This window comes from Hyalella azteca, unplaced genomic scaffold, assembly GCF_000764305.2.
Source record: "Hyalella azteca isolate HAZT.00-mixed unplaced genomic scaffold, Hazt_2.0.2 contig3150, whole genome shotgun sequence".
NCBI lineage: Eukaryota > Metazoa > Arthropoda > Malacostraca > Amphipoda > Hyalellidae > Hyalella > Hyalella azteca.
The window spans coordinates 1-20,282 of record NW_025933402.1 but is presented as its reverse complement, the minus strand read 5'-3'; the positions used below and the strand labels follow the sequence as shown (position 1 = coordinate 20,282).

Genomic DNA, 20,282 nt, shown 5'->3' with positions numbered 1-20,282 from the left:
TGTGATGGCCTTGGGACGTGTTGAACTGCTTGTGATGGCCTTGGGACGTGTTGAACTGCTTGTGGTGGCCTTGGGACGTGTTGAACTGCTTGTGGTGGCCTTGGGACGTGTTGAACTGCTTGTGGTGGCCTTGGAACGTGTTGAACTGCTAAGGCCAGCCTAGTACAGTTTTAACTGCTTTGAATGTTTGCGAGAGCTGTTGAACTTCTGCATTTGGGTCATTCAGTTTAATTATTATTTTTAAGCGTCAAATTTTAGTTAGATATCGTTGAATATCTCAGTTCTGTGTTAAATGCACTGGATACAATAAATAATGGTTATATTCAATAATTGGGACTTTTAATTATTCCTTTTTATAATCATCGGTCATAATTTTATAGAGCGAAACGAGTGAAAATTGAATCTCCCCCAAGCCCAGTGGCGCAGCAGGGTGGCCCAGTGGTTAAAGTTCAGAGTACCAAGATTGGAGCAGAGAGGCGCGGGTTCGATCCCAGCTCTGTATGGCTCCAGTTTATGGTCAGAATCGGCAAGGAGGCCGGGCGGTTAAGCGGAGCAGAATTGGAGCAGTGAGTTGCGAGTTCGAGACCGTAAAATGCTGTGAATGTTCTGCATGGTAAAAATCGGCGACAGGCCTACGGCCTAATAACGCTGAAACCGCTATTATTATTATTAAGCCCGACCTTCAGTCTACACTAGGTGTTCATGAGAGATCCGACTATATTTTTTAGTAACTATCTCGTAGGAACCATTCTGCAATTTAAAATAATATAATTCATTACTTCAGACTGTGGAAATGCGTATAAACGATATTGTATGATTTTCGCGATTATAGACTTCTTCTGTACTCTTTCATGATTTTTTTTTAGTTCGCGCAAAATGCTGTGAATATTCTGCGATGTTAAGATTCGGCGACAGGCCTACGGCCTACTAAACGCTGAAACCGCTATTATTATTATTATTATCATTATAATAATAAAACTAGAGCTGTGTCTTGTGTGTCCAATATGTTGAATGCGGAGCGCGGACTGAGGACGTGTTTACGTATGTCCGTAATCGACTCACCGCGTGTGTGTTTAGATTTTGAGCACACCTACACCTGCCGGGTTTCTATCAAATTTAAAGATCTTAGTTGCTCACTATTATCGCTTGAAATATTAAGAATTTTGCGTGATTATCTTCAAATATTTCATAAATTATGGGTAGAAAATGGAACAAGAAAGGAAAGACCAACTCAAAACCCGAAACCGAGGAGGGTAAACTGAGTAAAGTTGATGTGAGTCATTTTTTTGGCCTGCTGTCAAATTCATACTTTTAAAATTAGCCATCCATTTATTCCTTATAATTTGAACATTATAACCTATTAATTTCATTATTGTTGGTGGATATTATGTCATATGTGAGCAGTGAGCTGTGATTGATTTTTCTAGTCAAATGTCATCATATCATGGGACATGGAGTCATGATCTTCACCTCTAATGCACCCCTTGCTGTCTCATGCCCTGCCTGCAGCCTGCTAAAGTGCTGAATGTTTATATTCTGATATGTGCAAACAGTGCAATTGTGCTTTAAATAGCTAAACTGTAAACTGCCATGTGTAGTATTAAAATCTAATGAGTATAACTTAATTTATGTGTATTATAATATACCTACTGTTTCAATTTTTACTATGATTTAATTTAAATTTATGGTTTATGACAGTTTCAAGAAGTTTTTATTGACTTGAAGCATTCATGTTAATAGTTGCCAGGCTGTAGAGTAGGGCCTTTTAGCTCGAGATATCGGCGTCTTTTCAAGCTCTCCATCAGCCACATCTAATGTAGCTCTCACAGGCGCCGGAACTGCGCGCTACATCGCGCAGTTCAGGTGGCTATGAGCTCGTATGATTGGGTGCTCAAATGTAGCTCTCACCACCATCGGAACTACGCGCTACAACACATAGTTACGATCGTAGCGTGTAGATCAATACGGCGCATCGGCCATATCGATCGTAAATCGTGATTTATGGAGAAGCATAATTGGCGACCGGCGTCCAGTGGTTTCCAGTGGCATCCTGCTCGGCGTCTTTGGTGCATGAAATCGGCGTCCTCGACCTATGTTGTGCCATGCTCTACAGTCTGGAATAGTTGGAATTGTGTCAGTTTGGTTTAAAATATGTTGCTCAAGCTCAAATAGTAAAAATTTGAATGCATTCTTATGTTTATTTTGTATTTCAGAAGCCAAAGCGAGAGCGCACTGCTGATGGTGGCTACATTGTAGCAAAAAAGGAAAATAAGGACTTCGAAACATTTTATAAGGTGAGCAGCCATGAGCCAATAATTTACTACTTGCTTTGCTTTCTTTGTTGCACTGTAAATTATTACCATGTGGATAAATGAAAAACTGTTGTTATTGAGTTTCACTTTTATAAAATATCCTGTAGTATTTGTTATTGAAATACAATAAGCTGGGGTAAGATTGGCCTCAAATTTAATGCTTGTTAGGTATTATAGTAGTATAGTTTTGTCAGCATCACTGCATCAAATCTTATGACATAGATTCTATCAATTTTTAATGGATTTTTTCTTTAAATAAATTTCATATCATTAAACTGAAATCATATTTAGCCCTCTAAATTACTTGACAATATCATCCTTTTTTTTATGTATTGGCCAAAGTTATCTTTGAATGGGTAAACTTTGTCCCATAATTTTAAACCATATGAAATCTATGTTGGTTTCAGTTAGACAAGATAAAATTACCAGTTTTCATCAGTTTTGATTTGCATATTAGACTCAAATATCATCTCAGGACTCAGTATCTTCTTCATTAGAAGAAGAATTGCAACTTTTTTGTTTTTCTTCCTCAAAACTTTATTGGTCTTATTACTCTTATCATTAGTAGTACTCATTTCAATGTTTGGGCCAAAGTTACTACTAGTACTTCAAGTCTAGGCAAAAGTTGTCATGAAATTGTAAAATTCCATAGTATTATTTTTTTAAAGAACATATGTAGCAGCCTTAACTCACAAAAAATACTTGAAAAAATGTAATAGGTATATACGTACTATTATAATAGACTCTTTACTGTCACGTCTTTAACTAGTGGTTACAAGTAAAAGCTTGCTGTAAACAAATTTCCTGATTTTCTCACTGTGTATGTATATAAATGGAGCTGGCCTAGGGTGGTTAAGAAATGTGAAACTTAACCCAAACCTCCTCAACAATCAAGCCAGTGATGCTATCTATCCAGTGATGCATCTTAGTATTATTTCATTAAACATATTTCATATTATTATATCATGATAACACATCACAGTATCACTCTGCATGCGATAAAACTTGTTCTAACGTTGGACTAATTTCATCTGTGAAGGGCCAATCTTATGGCCGCTGATGACGTTGTTTTTCAACTGGTAATTAATTGGTTTCCATGAACCCATGATTTACAGAAACAGGAGCTTGTGAGTGATGAGGAATGGCCTGCATTTATGAGCAGCTTGGTAAGCAGTCTGCCTGCAGCCTTCAGAATTACTGGTAATGTTTAGTGGCTTTAGGCGCTTTGAAAGAACTTTGAATTTTGGAGCTCTTTTAAAAATTTGGCTTGATTATATTCTTTCATCTATGATTGAAGACCTTGTCCTGTTATTTAGTATCAACTACTTCCAATAAAAATTATATATACCTTCCATTTATATGATTCAAGCAACTTGATTTTTCATTAGTGTCAAGAAGTCACAGTTACAATAAGTGTTATTTTTAATACCATATAGAAGTTTATAGCTTAAAATTTTTCTATACATTCTAATGTCATTTGTTGCTTGCAGGAAACTCAACACAAGCTGAAGCACTCCGGGAAATCTTGATCAATGATTACTTCAAGCCTCTAGAGAATCTTTCTCCTGAAGAACTTATTTCTACAAGCAAAAACTCTAAATCAAATTCAGAAAATATTAATACCTCAAATGGCAATAAAGAGTCAGAAACTCTTTCAGACAGCAAAAATGTTACTGCAAACTCAACTTTGGAAATGACTGACAGTGAAGCAGGAATGGAAGAGCCAGTGAAGCCTTTGCAGCCAGTATGCTTATCTTGGTACCCGCGAGGTCTGGCTTACCAACTGAACTTATCACGACGAGACATAAGGCGTAGTGAGGCATACTGGCGCCTGCACCAGTGCCTCATATCTGAGACTGACACTGGCAACATCAGCAGGCAGGAGGCTGTGAGCATGATACCTCCGCTGCTGCTCGATGTCCAGCCTCACCATAAGGTGGGAAAATTTAAATTAAACCAACATCAGCAAAAAATCCTATGTTGCCTTTTTTAAATCTATTATTAAGAGTAAAATTGATTGAAACCAAAAGTTCCTAACAGGTTTTTGCAAAACGTTCTTCTAATAACATTAAAAAGGAGAAAATTCATGCATATAATTGAAAGAACAAATTACCTTTTTTGCAAATGACATTTGACATTCAAGTACTTATACTTTTTCTCTGCCAGCCAACTCAAATGCACCTAACGTGTACCTGCTTCATTTATTCATTAATTAAACATGAATGATACGGGAACGATATATGAATGATACCGGTACATGAATGGTGCATGAATGGTACATGAATGATACATGTTCCTTAATACATTTTGAGCTGGTATTGGTTGACCAAGGATTAATAAGTTACCCTGAATGATGCATGTTCCTTAATACATTTTGAGCTGGTATTGGCAGACCAAGTATTAATAAGTTACCCTTGACAGGTGTTAGACATGTGTGCCGCCCCTGGCAGCAAGACGGCTCAGATAATTGAGCAGCTGCACAGCTCCCCAGACGCCCTGCGAGGAGCCATCCCCACAGGTGTGGTGGTTGCCAACGACTCGGACAACAAGCGCTGCTACCTCCTCACTCATCAGGCCAAGCGCCTGCAGAGTCCTTGTATCATCATCACTAACCACGACGCTGCATTCATGCCCAACATGTTTTACACCAAAAATGGTCAGTAATTCTCAAGTTTCTATCCTAAGAAATGTTACATATATAGAATACATTCCACTACAATCCTGCAAAGTGTTTTTAACATCATTTGTTATCTTTCATCAAAATATTTTTCCAAGTCCATTAAGTCGTCTTGTTAGTGAAAAAAAATATTACAATTTTTCATGTAGCTCGTCAGCTGGTGGTGCGATGGACACCATTGGCCAGTAACAACGAGCTTGTTACATCTCAAACATCATTTGTTGTACATTATATGTACATCAACAAATGTATGAAAATTTTGCACGAATCTGTTTCTATAAACATGAACAGATATTTCTTCATTTGCGATCAATTTTATGTAAAATAATCATGATTTGAATTGTAAACGAATTTTTTCCTCACTTTTGTTTAAGTACTTTGAAAGAATTTTATGAATTTCTAAAAATGTACAATAAAAAATGACATTCATCACTTACTTATTGAACATGGCACAAGGTAATATCAACGCAGTGTTTGTTATACGTACTTCATACCATTCATTATGGTTGTTTTTGACAGATGGTAGCACCGGCAAGCTCAAGTACGACCGCATCCTGTGTGATGTCCCGTGTTCTGGTGATGGCACCCTGCGCAAGAACTGCGATGTGTGGGGCAAATGGAACCCCGTCAACGGGGCTAACCTGCACGGTCTGCAGGTCTGGTTCTCAGGAAACTTGAGATTAGTGGTGGCTTTAGTAAAAATAAGCCTGTCATAAATATTTTGTTGATCCTTTGAGTCAATTACAAAATGACTTGAGTTTTATATGTTATAAGTCATTTAATAGCTTTCCCATGATGCTGGAAAAATATCTAGAGTAAGTTTTCTTAAAAATATTTTAAAGTGGGTAAAAATAACCTTTCTCAAAACTATAGAGAAAATAAGAAAAATAACTCTCTTGGAAAACACTGAAAAAATATTACCATCGAAGTTTAAATAATATTAGTATAATAACTGCATAATGGTTGTTGCAGCTTCGTATAGCTCGTCGGGGCCTGGAGCTGCTGGCGGTTGGTGGCCGCATGGTGTACTCCACTTGCTCCATGAGCCCCATGGAGGACGAGGCGGTCATGCAGCGGCTCCTGCTCGAGACCGAGGGCGCCGTGTCGCTCGTCGACTGTACGGGGGCTCTGCCTGGCCTTAAGGTAAACATAAATAATAGTAGTTAACAATTAATTTTGTTTAGAAGAACACCTTTTAATCAAGAACCTCTAGGTTACACAGATTTTGGAGTTTACAATTAATATTATTTAACATCTTATATCGAGAAATTTGGCCTTAAGGTAAAGATAAATAATAGGTAGTAGTTAACAATTAATTTGGTTTAGAAGAACACCTTATGATTAAGAACCTCGTGGTTGCACAGTTTTTTGGAGTTTATAATTAATATTATTTAACATCTTATATCGAGAAATTTGGCCTTAAGGTAAAGACAAATAATTGGTAGTAGTTAACAATTAATTTGGTTTAGAAGAACGCCTTTTGATCTGGTTTATGAACGCCTTCGAACCTCTCGGTTACATAGTTTTTTTAAGTAAAATTAATTAATTAATTTTTAATAATTAATTATTAATTAATTAATAATAAATATTAGGTTATTATAATTAATTTTCTTTAATGCCTTATATCAAGAAATTTTGTAGGATTTCTTGCACCTATTACGTAATGAAACTTAATTATCTTGAATAAATTTCATATGAGCGCATATATTGATTTAATTGCCGCCCTTGTGCTATGATTGCACTTCATTGAAACATCGTCTAATTATTGAAAAATCTTTGTTTTATATATTGGATTACTTTTATCATTGCTTACTTGAGTTTCATAATATTTTCAATATTGATGATTATATTTTCCTAGTATTTGACCTGGTATATCTTAATTTTCCTCACGTTTTAGATCAAGTTTTCATTTTGTTAATAGATTTCTCTTACTTTCTTGTGGCCACGGTCTGATCAACATTGTGTAGCAATATGGGGTATAATTATTCGTAACATTCTGCTTATTGCACTGATTTATTGTGCTTATTGCAGATTGTATATACCATTTTTTAATACTGCATTTAGTAATGTTGTTAATTTTGTATCGCATGTTATTAAAGATTAAATGGTTAACTTGCAGTACCGTAAAGGCCTGACGAAGTGGTGCGTGATGAGCAAGGACATGGAGGTGATACCCAGCGCTGCCGACATACCCCTCAAGTGGACCAACGTGTACCACAAGCATCTCTTCCCTGTGGACCAGGACCTCGGTCTTGACAGATGGTACGTGTCATGTCTTGACAGATGGTGCGTGTCATGTCTTGACAGATGGTACTAGACTAGGACCTCGGTCTTGACAGATGGTGCGTGTCATGTCTTGACAGGTGGTACTAGACCAGGATCTCAGTCTTGACAGATGGTATGTGTCATGTCTTGACAGATGGTATGTGTCATGTCTTGACAGATGGTGCGTGTCATGTCTTGACAGATGGTATGTGTCATGTCTTGACAGATGGTATGTGTCATGTCTTGGCATACAGTGCCTTGACAGGTGCTACGTGCCTCAGCCTTAGCAGGTGGTATGTGTAATGCCTTGACAGATGGTACCAGTACGTGTCATGCCTTGACAGATGGTACTTGTCATGCAGGTGATACCACTCTGTCAAGTACAGAATGGGCCGTCAATTATATGAAAATAATCACGGAAATGCATTTCATTCAGAATGTGATGGAAATAATACACAAACTTTGAGAATTATTATAGAAGTTACGTACTCTGAGGCAGACAGTGTTTGTTGCAGCCTACGCCTGCTGCCTCACCAGCAGGACACCGGGGGCTTCTTCGTGGCAGTGCTGCAGAAGAACGCGCCGCTGCCCGGCGAGCGTCAGGACAGCGCAGAGGCTCTGGCGCCACAGCAGCTGTCGCAGCGTGTCAAGCCCGTCAGCTATACCTTATTATTAGTTGAATTTGACTCAATGAAATATTGACTGAATAAAAATATTCTTGAAATAGGTACTTGCCATCAATGCTTCTTACAAAATATACTTCTTTATTGCTAGTGATGATTCAGTGTAAATGGATTATTTAATTATTAGTTAGTAATACATATAATAAATGTGTTTTTAAATTACAAAAGATACCGATGATATTCCGTATTGAACAACCATCTTAATAATAGGTACATATAATAAATGTGTTTTTAAATTTCAAAAATTACCGATGATATTCTGGACCAAACAACCATCCTTTTTAGCGCATTTTTTTATTTATGAAAAAATGCACTATTGTGCTTGCCATGTCCGTCTGTCTGTCCGTCCGTGACTTCACGTTTTCATCGACAAGAAAATGCGCTCTCTGTCACTCACTGCAGTGAGTACTGAGTTATATTTTTTCTTAATGATGATTATCATCAGTGACATTACTGACAGAAAAATGAACTTTTAACTCAATATGATTCATTGAGCAGCAGTCGAGGAAGCGGCGCAGGGATGGCTACAGGGAAGAGCCTTACTTCTACATGAGCGACTCCATCGCCCAGTGGGAGGCTGCCAGGGGTACCACGCCCTCTATAATTTCTTCAGAACCACGTGCAGCAACTGCTTCAGTTGAGCCACAAGCTCAAGAACAAACTAATTCAGTTGATGGCAAGCTGAAACCTACAACCCAAGAAACTCAACTTTCCGAAAGTGAAAAAAACCATTGCAAGATTGATAAAGTTTCGGTACCTGACGGAAAACCTGTTGTTTCTGCTGGTGGAACTGACGGTGAACTGATTACTGCTGGTGGAACTGACAGTGAACCGACTACTGCTGGTGGAACTGACAGTGAACCGGTTACTGCTGGTGAAACTGACGGAAAACCGGTTACTGCTGGTGGAACTGACGGTAAACTGGTTACTGCTAACCACGAACCAACAGAAGACAACAAAATATCTTCGGTAGAACCCGAATCGACCTCCAGGGACCAAGACCGCAAAGATTCTTCATCAAGTGCAAAGACCGCGGCTCCCACGAAGCTGGCTCCTGAAGTGGACGACCTGCGCATCTGGTCGACGATCTCGCCCTTCTTCGGGCTACGGACGGACATCCCTGAGGCCTCCTACAGGAACTTTATGACTCGCAGCCGTGAGGGCAAGAGGAGGAACCTATACTTCACCAACGCCCTCGTCAGGGACCTCATTACCCGCAACCAGGACCGCATGAAGGTGAGGGGACCTCATTACTGCATGAAGGTGAGGGGACCTCATTACCCGCAACCAGGACCGTACCCACAACCAGGACCGCATGAAGGTGAGGGGACCTCATTACCCGCAACCAGGACCGCATGAAGGTAAGAGGACCTCATTATCCGCAACCAACCAGGTCCGCGTGAACGCCGCCCACACAGAGAAATGAGTGAGGCTTTGTCTGAATTGCGATGCAGTTTTACCCTCAAATGAATCATCCTGACCCAGTTAGGATCGTGAAAGTGTTTCATTCTTTTTACAATGTCACTCATTTATTTGCTAAGTGCCTCTTTTTAGCGCATTTTCTCATTTATGGAAAAATGCCCTATTGTGCTCGCCATGGCCGCCCTTCCGTCTGTCCGTCCGTCTGTCTGTCCGTCCGTCTGTCTGTCTGTCCGTCCGTGACTTCACGTTTTTGTCGACGAGAAAATGCGCTCTCTGTCACTCACTGCAGTGAGTACCGAGCTATATTTTTTTAACTTATGGAGTCATGGATGAACTTAATTGAGTCATTAATTTGACTTGAGTCATTTGACTTGAGTTGACTTGAGTCATGATTAATTAAGAGGCGTGTATCATCGATATATCAACATGTCATCTCACTCTTGTTGATTTTCACCAGATAATCAACACGGGCGTGAAGGTGCTGGTGCGGGTAGACAACAAGGGGACCTCGTGCGATTTCCGACTGGCTCAGGAGGTCGGCTTTATTTATTCTTATTACCATAAAAAATATTTATTGTAAACCATATAATATCTTAAATATACCTATAGTGTAATGACACGGAAAGAAATCAATATTGTAAATCATATAATATCTTAATTATATATTATAATGATACGGAAACAGATCAACATATATCAATACATGCTATTGCAATGTGCAAACAATGTGTGTTAAAAAGTAAAATTATTTATTAGTATAAATTAAATTAAAATTATTTATTTAAAAAACATTGTATTATTCTAGCTATAGTAATAGAGTGACCATCAGAAGCGAATCATGATAATATAACTATTACGTTTTTGTATAAGTAAAATAATTTATTTTTTCTTTCCCAGTCATGCATTGTCCCTCCCACTTATCGCTGTTTGGCTGTTTGAAGATGTAAAGTCGTAATTTTTTGCGACATGAATTCTTGTTCCCCCGTTTGAATTTTTCATTCACCCAGCAAATTCAGTTTTCCACCATCATCCACGTCAGCTGCCACAAGTACATATTATTCAGTTGTCACTAGAACATATTGTTCAGTTCCCCACCATCATCATTATTCAGTTGCCGCTAGAACATATTATTCAGTTCCCGACCATCATTATTATTCAGTTGCCACTAGAACATATTATTCAGTTCCCGACCATCATTATTATTCAGTTGTTGCATGTTGCAGGGGGTGCAGTCGCTGGTGCCGCTGCTGACGAAGCGTCGTGTGGTGGTGACGAAGGAGGACCTCTTGACGCTTCTTAACGACGATGACAATGACACGCCACCTGACCTCGCCACCATGTCTGCTGGGTGCCAGCGCTCTGTTAGTGACATGGGTGAGTGTTGGGATGTTGGTGATGTGGGTGAGTGACGGAGTGTTGGTGACATGGGTGAGTGACGGGGTGCTGGTGATGCGGCTGTCGTGGTGCTGGTAATGTGAGTGTCGTGGTGTGGTAATGTGGGTGAGTGACGTTGGTGTCGTGGTGCTGGTGATGTGAGCGACGTGGGTGTTGTGGTGCTTGTGATGTGGTTGAGTGACATAGAGGGCAGACACAACGCGCGTATTACTCCCCCACCCTTCACTCATCTCCCTTCACCCTGCACAGAGACGGGCAGCGTCCTGCTGGAGTACGCGGGTGACCCCAGCGCTCAGGGGGACAGTCCCGCTGACCCTCTGCCACGCCGCACTCTCAAGGTATGTTGCTTGCGTAGGCATATATTTACTTATTTATAAGTATTATCTTTTTATAAGTTTTCACTAAGCTCGTGTATTAAATGCTTAGATTCTGCCTAAAAGTTCTTACTCGGTAATTTTTTTTTTTGTCTTTTTGAGAGTTAATATTACGGTAAGTTTTCTCCAGCTCACAGTTGGTGGTTATTTTACGGAATTGTTAGGCGCAATTTTTTATCACTTCCATTATTTGCAATGACAGTGCAAATAATGCTAAATTATTTTTATAAAAAAGCGCAATGTGTAGCTAGACCGCTGTGTGTATTTTGCCGTTACGTGTACTTAAGCCGCTTCGTGTGCTTAGGCTGCTAAATGCACTTCTGCTGCTACGGATACTTTTGATACTACCTGAACTTTAGCCGTTACTCGTGCTTCAGCCGCTATGTGCACTCAGGTCGCTTCGTGCATTTAGGCCTCTTTGTGCTCTTAGGCCACTTCGCGTACTTAGGCCGCTTCGTGCACTTTGGCCGCTTCGCGCACTTAGGCTGCTTCGTGCACTTTGGCCGCTTTGTGCACTTAGGCCGCTTCATACACTTAGAATAGAATAGAATAGAAGTGTCGGCGTTGAAGAAATAGGCCCATGGCCTGTTGCCGATTCTTGAACTTTTCGTGACTTGATTCACAAGGGATCCGGCCTTTGGAACCCGATCTTTCCATAGCTGACGATTGATTGAGATAGCTGCTGGACTTATTCCTGCATAGCTTCGTCTGGACTTATTGCCTGGTCCGTAATTTGCTAGGCATTTTAAGACTGAACATATGCTCCTGCATAGCTTCGTCTAGTCTGTTTTTGAAGATGTTCATACTCGGAGCTTCAACGATGCTATCAGGGAGGCTGTTCCACATGTCGGTGACTCGAAGCGAGCTTAGGCCGCTTCATGCACTTAGGCCGCTTCATGCACTTAGGCCGCTTCATGCACTGCGGCCGCTACGTATAATTGAGCGAGATTTAATAGTACGGTCGCTGTTAACTAGAGATCCGTAGACAGAGAATTACATGTTACTGTTGCTGGTGCAGATGGAGCTGGTGGGGTGGAAGGGCAAGTCGAGCATCCGCTGCTACGTTGCCCGCAACGACCGCGTCCACTACCTCCGTCTGCTGGGGGCGGACACGTCGCGCTTCTTGAAGAACAAATTCCTCGACACCCACGTGGGGGGCGTGCGCCAGGGGGACCAGACCGGGGACGAGGACGCCATGGGGAGTGGGGACGTGATGTCAAAGACGGATGGGGACGAGGATGTCGTGGGGAGTGGGGACGTGATCCCCAAGACGGATGAGGACTTAGGAGACCATAAGAACGGCGGGGCTTTGGAAAGTCCCAAAAGCAACGTTTCAAAGAAGCCCAAGCTTGATGAAGTTGATCAGATGGAGACAACTTAGTTCCTAATTATTGCATGAGATTGTCTTGAGAGGAGAGATACTAAAAACTGGCTTTTTATCATTTGTTTCATTTTACCTTCTTTTATCAGCAAATAATTCGAAATAATTGCAGTCTCTCTGTTTCATCTAATTTTTCCGTCTAATTTTTCTATTTGCGATATCGTCAGATGCGCATCGTGTTTTTTTTATTTCGACTGGCGTTTCGTTGAGCTCACTTGCAGCGCCATACGGGAGGAATTTAGTTGTCTTCAGTCTCTACCTAATAGAAGGTTCGTTCATGTCGGCATCCCGCTATCATTCCTTAATCTTCGTTTGAAACGCTAGCGTCGTCTGCAATCCACCAAACGCGTTTGATTTTTAACTAATGTTCTTGGTATTCTCAATCCAACCATTAACTTGAAATTGCATGACCAAACGATAAATTAATTTCTAATTTGACTTAACTGATAAATAAATAGCGACTTCTATCCCATCACTGATGAAGGAAATTACGTATTGATGAGGTACGTAATAAAGATAATTATTCTCACGAAATGGAAAAATTAAATGCTATTAGTAAACGACTGATAATGGTTAACGTTCTTTATCGTTCACATAGGTTAATAAATTGTAAATTACGTATTTGCATTAACACTTTATTTGACTAGAACACTACAGGGAAACGATACGTCGCTACAACTTGCACAAGCCCATTGTATAAAATATCCTACATTTATTTCCTCAAAATTCCTACACATTAAATTCCATATTGTCGTGCTTACCAGGTAGCTTCTTATTTATTTCACGGAAGTATCTTTCGGGTCGCTATTTACAAAAATTTCTTATGACGATACGATTTATATTTACAATCTAAGCCCTAAATGAAAGCCGTGGCGAGACAACTCTCTAATTTCAATGAAATATAGAACAAAATTAAACATAAACACATGAAATTAATTTTAAATATTTCTACAGTAGTACGTAAGGCCGTACGCCCACTTATCTAAATCCTATTATTAGCTTTGGCACAGCTATTCACGTATGAACTTCTTGGGAGTGAAATCCCTTATCGTAAATTTATTTTTGTACAATGTAGATACTAAAATCAGCTTGACATTGAAGAAGTAATCTATGTTATTTACTTATGGCGCTTGCCATATTTCGTTTGATATCGTAATTTCAAACATGCGATAAACAATGAAATCGTGATATATTTTTATTGTTTATTGTTGCTGCTAATTGATATTTAATCCTTGCACAGATATTTTTAGAAAATTTTTGTGTATGTATAACCTAACCTATAACCAATAAATGACAAACCAATCCGACTCTCAAAGAGACCAGTTGTGCTAGTGTGACAGAAACTTCCCGTATGCTTGACGTTTCTAGAGGTACTGGGCCAAAAGTAATGACTGCTTTTGAAAAAGAAGGAAAAACGTCCTCAGCAAAGCACAGGTCTGGCCGAAAGTCGAAGTTGTCTGAGAGAGACCGTCGGAACCTAAATAGAATTGTGAGGGACAGTCGAAAGACCACGGCTGTTGAAATTACTGCAGGCCTCAATGGACACATTCAGAACACTGTTTCCATAAAGACTGTCCGCCGAGGGCTGCACTGATCTTGATTATATGGAAGAGCTGCAATTAGAAAACCTCTGGTTTCATATACAAATGCTTTCAAGCGTTTAGAGTCGTGTAAAAACCTCCAGATTTGGTCCCTCGAGCAGTGGAAAAATGTGATTTTCTCCGACAAATCATCGTTTACTTTATTTCTAACCTCTGGCCGAGTTGACGTTTGAAGATAGCCAAAAGACTCATTTAATCCCAACTGCCTCCTCCCGACCGTAAAACATAGCGGTTTTATCTGGGGTGTTATTTCTTAGAAATCTGGCGAACCAATGATTTCTCTTCATGGAAGAATCAACAGCCGTGACTATTTAGGAATTTTGGAGGACCAAGTTCATCCAATGGTTCAAGCACTGTTTCTGGATTGGAAAGCCATCTTTCAAGATGATAATGCCCCGATCCATACAGCTGGAATTGTTAAAAAAATGGCACGAGGAACATCCTAATGAAGTTGAGCATCTCATTTGGCCACCACAATCACCAGACCTGAATTTTATCGAGCATTGATGGTCGATTTTAGAGATGCTTGCCAGAAGTCTATTCTCGCCACAATCGCCTTTAAAAGAACTGGAGACAGTTTTAACTGAGGAATGGGTTAAAATTCCCTTGTAAATAATTCACAATTTATATGAATCAATACTTCGGAGAATTGAGGCAGTGATTGCCGCAAAAAGTGGACCTACACCATACGAAAATATATTTTGTGGATTTCTTAGGTGTTTCCCTTATTTTGTCTGTACATACATCGTAAATATAATTAATAAATCATTTTCTCCTATGAGATGTTGCAGTAAAATATCGCAGCAATTAACCGTCATTCAGTTCTTCGAAAATAATTTTTTGCAAGCACAGGAAAATAATTGATGCACAAGTTCCTGGTGCGGGAAACTTCCATGTACGATACAAATAGGTTTTAAAAATCTTCACAAATAATTTTCTCCTCTGTATAGAAAATACAATAGGAAAATGTTGTTATCATTCCTGCTGAATGTACAAGCCGGTTTACGTTCACCTTGATATTGCACGACTACAATCTTTAATTCTTATCAGTTTATGTACAGAAACATCGTTGGCACAATTGTGCAGTTCGGCAAAAGTTATTTACAATTTACAATTGGCACGATTACTGCACCCAAACAGCAGTGTATATGTGTACACAGCGACCATCTCAGCACACAGCACAGTACGGACCTTCACACAGCACAGACCTTCACACAGCACGGGCCTCCACACAGCACGGACCTTCACACAGCACGGGCCTCTACACAGCACGGACCTCCACACAGCACGGACGTTCACACAGCACGGACCTTCACGTACAGGATCAGCGGCATGAGGGAGCTGAACCTGAACTATTGGGGAAGGCTGAAACACCTGGAACTGTACTCACTGGAGAGAAGAAGAGAAAGGTATATCATACTGTACACTTGGAAGATGATACCCAACCGGACAGGCTCACAACTTTGAAAATGAGACCTCCAGAATAGTGACACGTTACAATGAAAGGAGAGGGAGACTGTGCGATGTTCCCCCATTTAATAACCGCGGCCAGAGTACAGACGCTTCGTGAGGGATCACTGTCCGTGGTAGGACCGAGGCTCTGTAATGTTTTACCAAAAGCGCTGAGAGGAGGGGAGTTCACCCTTGCAACATTCAAGAGACAACTGGACAAGTGGTTGAGAAAGACCTCGGATTGTCCAGTAATGGGAAACTACCTTCAGCAAGTGACAAGCAACAGCATCTTGCATCAGCTGGCCCAAAGGAGGGCAAATAGACGGAACACGTCCAACGTTACATCCGGGACCCGAGGGCGGGGTGACCTGCCAAGCGAAGACTCGGAGACGGAGGACGACAAAGGCGGCGCATCAGCGTGACCGGGGACTAGGAAAGTCCCGAACTCATCATAAGGTCATAAGGTGTACATTTGTACACGCGTCGTCTGACGAATGAGCTAATATATATTGGTTTAATACTGCAATTATTAATTTAATATCAAAACAAATTCCATGGCTGTAGTATTTCTGTAATGGGGGCCGTGCTCCCTAGCTCTTGTACATGTCACACAGGATCTTCTCCATGGGGGCGGTGTTCCCTAGCTCTTGTACATGTCACACAGGATCTTCTCCATGGGGGGCGGTGCTCCCCAGCTCTTGTACTTGTCACACAGGATCTTCTCCATGGGGGGCGGTGTTCCTTAGCTCTTGTACATGTCACACAGGATCTTCTCCATGGGGGGCGGTGCTCCCTAGCTCTTGTACATGTCACACAGGATTTTCTCCATGGGGGGCGGTGTTCCTTAGCTCTTGTACATGTCACACAGGATCTTCTCCATGGGGGGCGGTGCTCCCTAGCTCTTGTACATGTCACACAGGATTTTCTCCATGGGGGGCGGTGTTCCTTAGCTCTTGTACATGTCACACAGGATCTTCTCCATGGGGGGCGGTGCTCCCTAGCTCTTGTACATGTCACACAGGATTTTCTCCATGGGGGGCGGTGTTCCTTAGCTCTTGTACATGTCACACAGGATCTTCTCCATGGGGGGCGGTGCTCCCTAGCTCTTGTANTTAAAGAGCTCAGCAGTTAATTAGTTCCTATCTAATTACTTAAAGAACTCCCCCACCCGCCCCCCTTTCATGAAATGTCGTGAAATCATTAATCAACGTACAGATATGGCAGTGGTACCGTTGGATAGGGCAGAATGTCAGCTTTAAAATGAGTATAAAAACCGAAAAAGTGAAAATTTTCAATTTTAGGGTAGACGCTCCCCTTAAAGGAAATAAGGCGATAGGTCTGATTCTTCATATAAATGAATTTGATTGAATTGATTAGAGTATCGTTACATTTGAAACTGGGAACTTGAAATTTGATGTTGTGACTTGTTAATTTGGAATGTTTCGAACTTGAAATCAATTAAGGTAAGGGTTATTGTAAATATGTCGACCTGGTCTGAAGAGAACGACCGCCTTCAGGTACGCGAACTCCGCAGGGTCTACGCCGTGCTCTCTGAACGCCGCCGTGATTTCCGTGAGCGTTCTGATGTCGTGAGCAGACTGAGCAGCTTTGTGAGCGTTGCTGAGCGCGTGAGCGTGAGCAGAGGGGCTGAGCAAAGGGCATGAGGGCAGGGGCAGCGACCATTGGATGGTGTTGAGGACGAACAGCTCCGACCACACCTCCTCCAGCAGCACCACCTGTTGGTTTAGGGGTCTGCTCAGGATTTCATAAATAAACAAATATCGCTAGAATATGTATACGTGTCATGTTATTTATATGTGTCATGTCATATTTACGTGTCATGTCATACATATTTGTCATGTCATGTATATGTCAGAGCCCTGTTATTAAGGTCTACCTGAGGATCGGGTTCGTTGACTAAGGTAGTGAGGGATAAGTAAGACACATCAGTCCTGATAACGTATCTTGTATACGGGGTGGGTATACTTGAGTTACGATACAGAGGTATAAGCTGCGGCGTCGACCGTTAAGTCGGACAACTCAACCGATACGTTACATCGCGGAGCGCTTATCAGCTACAGCGGGAGGCCAGACTTAATGTTGCTAGCCCTTATATAGCTTTCGCTTCCGCCCACCGGGTTCTTGTCCTCATGACACATATATTGATTAATTTGCCGACTCAGCATCTGAGGCAAGCTCTCAGTGACACCGTGAACTCATAGCTAACTAGGTCTGCTTTTAAGCACATGAGGATTTGTATGCACATTTTACTATGGGACATATATGTGTCAAGTGTTCTAACACATTGAAAAAATAACATTTTAGTGTAGTGGTTAAATAGGCTGCTGAAGGAGGGCATTACGCACCTGGTCTCTGAAGGGGAGGCTGCTGAAGGAGGGCAGTACGCACCTGGTCTCTGAAGGGGAGGCGGCTGAAGGAGGGCATTACGCACCTGGTCTCTGTAGGGGAGGCTGCTGAAGGAGGGCAGTACGCACCTGGTCTCTGAAGGGGAGGCTGCTGAAGGAGGGCAGTACGCACCTGGTCTCTGAAGGAGAGGCTGCTGAAGGAGGGCATTATGCACCTGGTCTCTGTAGGGGAGGCTGCTGAAGGAGGGCAGTACGCACCTGGTCTCTGTAGGGGAGGCTGCTGAAGGAGGGCAGTACGCACCTGGTCTCTGAAGGGGAGGCTGCTGAAGGAGGGCAGTACGCACCTGGTCTCTGAAGGGGAGGCTGCTGAAGGAGGGAAGGTTCTTGGCCCACTTCACGGCCATGAAGAGCAGTCGGGCGGCGGTCTCTTGCACACTCTCTTGCACTGAGTCCCACAACCCCCCTGACAACCCCCCCGACAAACCCCCGGACCCCAATGACCCTCCCGACGACCCCGATGACCCCGACGACGAGACGGACGAGGTTGAGTGCTGGGATGACGGTGGTGGTGGTGTTGGGGTGGGTTTGAACCCATGGTTGGGGTTTTTAGGGTTGCTTGGTAGATGTGAGGGGTTGGGGGACCCCAAACGGGATAGGGTCGAATCAGGGGAAAGGATGGAAGGGTTCAAAGGGGATGAAGAGCGTCCTCGGTGGTGGAAAGGGAGCCCTGGAAAGGGGGATACGTTGGTGGAGAAGGCTGAGGGGAGAGGAGGGGAATGTTGATGGTCGGAGCCTTCTGTCGCCCCACCCGTCACGTCGAGGGGGGGAGAGGGAGCCCCATACGTTGGGGAGTGCAGCCCTGGGTGGGATTATAGTAATTATTAACTATGACTTCATACCTTCGTTGTACTCTGATGCTTTTTTTTGCTTTAACATTAATTATTTTCTTATTGTTATGTTCGTACTTATTGGGAGCAACATATGTGTGGTGGTCCAGTAATGTTCTCTCACATTATACGAGGTCAGTTACTAAATTAAACTCACATACTCATATTCATATAATAAATATCTCCAACATCAATAAACATGAAAATAATACTCAATATTAACATTTATATGAATATCCTGAAATTCGTAAATTACACAATTTTACCGTTAAACGGGAACGAAGCTAGCAGGTTTACCGTTTTTAGTGCTAGAAGCGTTGCCGTTAATGCCGCCGTTGTTCTTGGTCCCGTTGGAGCTGTTGACGTTAAAGCTGTTGCTGTTATTGCTGTTTCTGTTACTGTTATTACAGGATTTGCTGTTGTTGCTTAATAAAGCGTGGGTACTGAAGGCAAGACTCATGCTATTGTTATTGTTGTTGTTGTTGTTGGTGTTGGTGCTGGAGGTGGGGGTTAGGTGAGGGGGTAGAGGGGGAGCGAGGGGATGTGAGGGGGAAACAAAAGGGGAAGAGTGAGTGGTGGAGAGGAAGCCCCGAGTGCCCCCCATGGCGGTGACCAGGCTGGGGAGGGGGAGAGGGGGGCGGCTCCCCGAACATGGTAGGCTGGAAGTTATGAATTCGGTTACAATAATTTTATTTAAATCATAATAATATTAATAAAACACAGTAAGTTATTAAAACAAAACTTAGAGCAATAATGAATATTTATCGCATTAAAAGCTCGAAATGCACCCGATTAATTACTAAATCATCTTTATTATATTGAATAATGCTGAGAAGAACCAACTTGCAAACAAACGCTCCTGTTGCGAATATATCGCGCCTGTTCACGTTCTCTCTTAAGTAAATTAATTTAATTCTCTCTAATTCTTGTTCTCTCTTAAACCAACGTCAGTAAACATGTCCAAGCATGTCTAAGAGATCGTAAACTCACGCAAATCTCTTAAATTAACTAAAGTAAACGTAATCTCCAAGCATGAGTATGTTGTAAGAGATCGTAAACTCACGCAAAACGTTCTCTTCGTTCTCTTAAATGTTCTATTTTAAATTCCGACGATTAAATTACGATTATTTATAAACTAAATTAAACTAATTAATTAAATTAATCAAATAATCTCTAATTAATCAAATAATCCCTAATTAATTAAATAATCTCTCTTAAATTAACTTAACTCACGCGAAGACCCCGACAGCGACGGCGGCCTCCCTGAGGAGTCTGTCGTGGTCCATCTCAGCGAGCGCCTCGGGTCTGATGGTGGCCGTGTTGCGGGGCTGCCGCTCGTTCTGCACGGCTGTCGTAACGCAGCGTAACAGTGCCGGCACTCAGCCAGTAACGCAGCGTAACAGTGCCGGCACTCAGCCAGTAAGGCAGCGTAACAGTGCCGGCACTCAGCCAGTAAGGCAGCGTAAC

The 20,282-nt window shown here is 41.8% G+C and overlaps 2 protein-coding genes across 2 annotated transcripts; one reads left to right on the top strand and one right to left on the bottom strand.

Moving 5' to 3' along the window:
* Positions 1-1,060: 1,060 nt before the first annotated feature.
* On the top strand, positions 1,061-12,567 carry LOC108672183 (RNA cytosine-C(5)-methyltransferase NSUN2). Its single transcript, XM_018159817.1, has 14 exons — positions 1,061-1,273; positions 2,214-2,294; positions 3,428-3,512; positions 3,803-4,248; positions 4,734-4,968; positions 5,509-5,645; positions 5,962-6,132; positions 7,109-7,251; positions 7,770-7,908; positions 8,436-9,173; positions 9,817-9,894; positions 10,583-10,733; positions 11,004-11,092; positions 12,147-12,567. Exons 1-14 carry the CDS (start codon positions 1,196-1,198, stop codon positions 12,507-12,509), a joined length of 2,934 nt encoding a protein of 977 aa, XP_018015306.1. The 5' UTR covers positions 1,061-1,195; the 3' UTR covers positions 12,510-12,567.
* Positions 12,568-17,016: 4,449 nt separating this feature from the next.
* On the bottom strand, positions 17,017-20,163 carry LOC125177553 (protein dissatisfaction-like; the record flags this gene model as incomplete). Its single annotated transcript, XM_047879480.1, has 4 exons — positions 17,017-17,298; positions 18,273-18,787; positions 19,113-19,474; positions 20,049-20,163. Coding segments are annotated over 4 exons (1,274 nt in total), but the record flags the coding sequence as incomplete, so codon positions are not given.
* Positions 20,164-20,282: the final 119 nt, after the last annotated feature.

What these genes read in the sequence shown, in the direction of transcription:
- LOC108672183 (XM_018159817.1), top strand. Translation starts at nt 1,196, where the DNA reads ATGGGTAGAAAATGGAACAAGAAAGGAAAGACCAACTCAAAACCCGAA. An exon ending in GACCTCGGTCTTGACAGATG is followed by an intron (nt 7,252 to 7,769) that starts GTACGTGTCATG and finishes TGTTTGTTGCAG; the next exon opens with CCTACGCCTGCTGCCTCACC. An exon ending in ATTTCCGACTGGCTCAGGAG is followed by an intron (nt 9,895 to 10,582) that starts GTCGGCTTTATT and finishes TGCATGTTGCAG; the next exon opens with GGGGTGCAGTCGCTGGTGCC.